The sequence below is a fragment of the Chiloscyllium punctatum genome, chromosome 30 (assembly GCF_047496795.1).
Source record: "Chiloscyllium punctatum isolate Juve2018m chromosome 30, sChiPun1.3, whole genome shotgun sequence".
NCBI lineage: Eukaryota > Metazoa > Chordata > Chondrichthyes > Orectolobiformes > Hemiscylliidae > Chiloscyllium > Chiloscyllium punctatum.
The window spans coordinates 1,208,962-1,213,603 of record NC_092768.1 but is presented as its reverse complement, the minus strand read 5'-3'; the positions used below and the strand labels follow the sequence as shown (position 1 = coordinate 1,213,603).

The 4,642-nt window shown below is 52.1% G+C and overlaps 1 protein-coding gene across 1 annotated transcript in view; it reads right to left on the bottom strand.

Moving 5' to 3' along the window:
* Positions 1-1,046: 1,046 nt before the first annotated feature.
* LOC140455055 (uncharacterized) overlaps positions 1,047-4,642 on the bottom strand; it is a 63,355-nt gene continuing 59,759 nt past the window's right edge. The window contains exons 10-11 of the mRNA XM_072549722.1: positions 2,062-2,111; positions 1,047-1,703 (exon numbers count right to left, since the gene is read on the bottom strand). Of these exons, the coding sequence (XP_072405823.1) occupies positions 1,673-1,703; positions 2,062-2,111 (81 nt within the window). The 3' untranslated portion in view covers positions 1,047-1,672. The remainder of the gene's footprint in view (positions 1,704-2,061; positions 2,112-4,642) is intronic.

The window sequence follows — 4,642 nt, the reverse complement described above, 5'->3', positions numbered from 1 at the left end:
GTTCCCGTCGAGCGGGGAGTCTAGAACCAGGAGGTCACAGTCTAAACCGCTCGGGACTGAGATGGGGAGAGGAGCGGGAATTCCTGACCACAGAAAAGAGCCGACTCCAAATCACTGGAACGTTTTCAAGAAGGATTGGGTCCAGCACCTTTGGGCTAAAGAGATCAAACAATGTACGATGGGGGGGAATAGATACAAGAGGCTGATCGAGTTGGATAATCAATCATAGAGATGTACAGCACAGAAACAGACCTTTCAGTCCGACTTATCCATGCGGATCAGTTATCCTAATCTAATCTAGTTCCATTGCCAGCACTTGACCATATCCCTCCAAACCCTTCCTATTCATACACCCATCCAGATGGTTGTAATTGTACCAGCCTCCACCACATCCTCTGGCAGCTCATTCCATACACGCACCACCCTCTGAGTGAAAAAGTCCCCACTTGTTTCCCTTTTATATCTTCCCCCTCTCACCCTAAACCTATGTCCTCTAGTTCTGGACTCCCCCACCCCAGAGAAAAGACTTTGTCTATTTATCCTCTCCATGCCCCTCATAATTTGGTAAACCTCTATAAGGTCACCCCTCAGCCTCCGACACTCCAGGGAAAACAGCCCCAGCCTGTTCAGCCTCTCCCTGTAGCTCAGGCCCTCCAACCCTGGCAACATCCTTCAAAAGCTTTCTGAACCCTTTCCAGTTTCACAACACCTTTCGATAGGAAGGAGACCAGAATCGAATTCAGTAAAACCAAAAGTGAGCTGAGCTTCTACAGCCACACCATGACCCTCCCAACTCCTGACACTGAACGCACTGACCTGTAAAGACAAGTCGACTAAATGACTCCATCACAATCCTGTCTCCCTGTGACATAACGATTGGTGGAACAGGTTTGAAGGGCCGAACGGCCAATCCCACAGCTGTTTAACGCATGTTACGATGAGAATTGTTTGCTTATGCAGAAAGGAATTGGTTGAACCACTGTGTTAGATAAAGTGTAACAACGCACTGAAAAACACCAACATAATCGATTAATCACACGACCACGTTAACCGGTGCTCCACGAGGTTTTTATTATTGGAGAAGTTTCATTTTAAATTGCAAGGGTCAGATTTTCACTGAGGCAGACAGCTTTTCCCATTGCAATGGCCTTATGAAACAAGGGGGTGGGGGACAGGAGTCAGTGGACGGAGGTCGCGTTATGGTTAGCACCGATGAGACCCTTCACTGGATTAGTGTTCCTGAGTTTGGCCAGTTGCTTCTTGACTCTTCCACACCTCCTTTTTTTGAAGAAAATGTAATCTTTCACCGCATGTGGGTGTCACTAGCTGGGTCAGCAGTCAATGCCCATCCCTAATTCCTCAAAGAGCAGTTAGGAGGCTCTGGGGCTGGACTCACACACAGGATTTGCTGCCAATCCCGAACAAGATGGCTTTCTGCTCCAGACTTTAATGGCCACCAGGAGACGCTCATTCCGAGATTCATCCTCGAACCCAAATTCTGGGATTTGAACCCTGGAACGTTAGCAGGCTCTCTGGACGAACCGTTTGGCGATAATACCCTCACCCCCCCCCCCTCAGCCCAGGGTGTCACTTCCTTTTCCTTTAGGGCGAATTCTTCCTGGTGAAAAGGTGCAATATTTGGGATCGGTTCCCACGTTGGATGCCAGTGCTGCTAGGTCTGACGGGGTTTCTCCTCACAGTCCCTACGGAAGGAAGATAAAAGCGTGATACGCCATTGAGAAAACCAAAGTGTGGGGAACCTGCGCAGTGTCAGGCTGGGAGAAAGTGAGGACTGCAGATGCTGGAGATCAGAGTTGAGAGTGTGGGGCTGGAAAAGCGCAGCAGGGTCAGGCAGCATCCAAAGGGGTGGGAGAACGAGGGGCTTATGCCCGAGACGTTGATTCTCCTGCTCCTCGGATGCTGCCTGACCCCGCTGTGCTTTTCCACCCCCTCGATAGGGTCAGGCTGGTCTCCAGCGGCGATTCAGCGCAGCCAGCCTTTTACGGCTGGTAGCGTTAAGGAAGGGGGTGGGTGACCAATCACGGGCGATGGACACTGTACCTTGTGTTCAATCCATTTTCTTCAGAAACTGCTCGTAGTGGCACCTGCTCCTTTTGGGGATCAATAAGAAACTCCGATCAGTGAAACCGTTCCAAACAATTATCCTCATCCCTCTGGGTCAGTTCATGGCACAAAGGTGACCCCAGGTTCACAAAGCACCCGAATTTCCAGCTGAGTTTGGGGCAGCACGGTGGCTCAATTAGCAGACACCCTCGCATCCCACTCGCCTCCAAGGTCACTCTGCATGTACGGTCACTCACCCATCAAATACATCAGTACACGTTGTGTCTCGTATCCTTTAGTTTGAGTATTACACTCTCTTTGCTCTGACTCGGATGCTTGTGACTACTCTGCCTTGAGACAGGCAGCTTTTCATGGTTGTCAGTATTAAACAGTCACGAGGCTAGGTGGTTTGCAATGTATTTCTGCAGTCTTCACTTTGGGAAAGGGTGGCACGGTGGCTCAGTGGTTAGCACCACTGCCACACAGCGCCAGGGACCCTGGGTTCAATCCCCACCTTGGATGACTGCGTGGGTTTCCGTCCAGGGATGTGCAGGTTAGGGTGGATTGGCCGTGCTAGATTGTCCCATAGTGGTCAGGGATGTGTAGGTTAGGGTGGATTGGCCGTGCTAAATTGTCCCATAGTGTTCAGGGATGTGTAGGTTAGGGTGGATTGGCCGTGCTAAATTGTCCCATAGTGTTCAGGGATGTGTAGGTTAGGGTGGATTGGCCATGCTAAATTGTCCCATAGTGTTCAGGGATGTGTAGGTTAGGGTGGATTGGACATGCTAAATTGTCCCATAGTGTTCAGGGATGTGTAGGTTAGGGTGGATTGGCCGTGCTACATTGTCCCATAGTGTTCAGGGATGTGCAGGTTAGGGTGGATTGGCCGTGCTAAATTGTCCCATAGTGTTCAGGGATGTGTAGGTTAGGGTGGATTGGCCATGCTAAATTGTCCCATAGTGTTCAGGGATGTGTAGGTTAGGGTGGATTGGCCGTGCTAAATTGTCCCATAGTGTTCAGGGATGTGTAGGTTAGGGTGGATTGGCCGTGCTAAATTGTCCCATAGTGTTCAGGGATGTGTAGGTTAGGGTGGATTGGCCGTGCTAAATTGTCCCATAGTGTTCAGGGATGTGTAGGTTAGGGTGGATTGGCCGTGCTAAATTGTCCCATAGTGTTCAGGGATGTGTAGGTTAGGGTGGATTGGCCGTGCTAAATTGTCCCATAGTGTTCAGGGATGTGTAGGTTAGGGTGGATTGGCCGTGCTAAATTGTCCCATAGTGTTCAGGGATGTGTAGGTTAGGGTGGATTGGCCGTGCTAAATTGTCCCATAGTGTTCAGGGATGTGTAGGTTAGGGTGGATTGGCCGTGCTAAATTGTCCCACAGTGTTCAGGGGTGTGTGGGTTAGGGTGGATTGGCCGTGCTAAATTGTCCCATAGTGTTCAGGGATGTGTAGGTTAGGGTGGATTGGCCGTGCTAAATTGTCCCATAGTGTTCAGGGGTGTGTAGGTTAGGGTGGATTGGCCGTGCTAAATTGTCCCATAGTGTTCAGGGTTGTGTAGGTTAGGGTGGATTGGCCGTGCTAAATTGTCTCATAGTATTCAGGGGTGTGTAGGTTAGGGTGGATTGGCCGTGCTACATTGTCCCATAGTGTTCAGGGGTGTGTGGGTGAGCCATGGGAGATATTGGGTAAAGGGTGTGGGTGGAAAGCTCCTCAGGAGTGGTGTGGACTCGCTGGGCCGAATGGCCCACTTCCAACGCTGTCGGGATTGTAACTGAATGGCGCAGAGTTAACGGGCAGTGGCGTTTTGACTTTTCATCATTTATCGCCCGTCCCAAGTTGCCGTTGAGAAGGTGGGGGTGAGCTGCCTTCTCGAACCACTGCAGTCTGTGTGGACAGGGCAGGACTTTGATCCAGGACAGTGAAGGGATAATGATATCGATAATTCCCAATCTGGGCGGTTACTGTCATAAAACACCTTCAGGGTCTTTCAGGACTTTTACAAATCGGGCACGAAGCTGAAAACAAGAAGGAAGGTCTGGAAGACAGCCATTCCACCAGCTGAGGCCATTGGACCCGTCACATCCACACCCACTCTCTGAACGAGCCAATCACCGAGTTGCCATTCTCCTCTGTGACCCTGCGCATTGGGATTGAATCAATGAGCACCTCTGTGAATACTGAAAGGAGGAGGGAGGGAGAGAGGAGGAGGGAGGGGGAGAGGAGGAGGGAGGGGGAGAGGAGGAGGGAAAGGGAGAGGAGGGGGGAAGGGGGAGAGGAGGAGGGAAGGGGAGAGGGAGAGGGAGAGGGAGGGGGGGAGAGGAGGAGGGAAGGGGAGAGAGAGGGGGGAGGGGGGAGAGGGAGAGGGAGAGGGAGGGGGAGAGGGAGGAGGAGGGGAGGGGGAGAGGAGGAGGGAGGGGGAGAGGGAGGGAGGGGAGAGGGAGGGGGAGAGAGAGGGGGAGAGAGAGGGGGAGAGAGAGGGGGGAGAGAGAGGGGGAGAGAGAGGGGGAGAGAGAGGGGGGAGAGAGGGAGGGGGAGAGGGAGAGGAGGAGGGGGGAGGGGGAGAGGAGGAGGGAGGG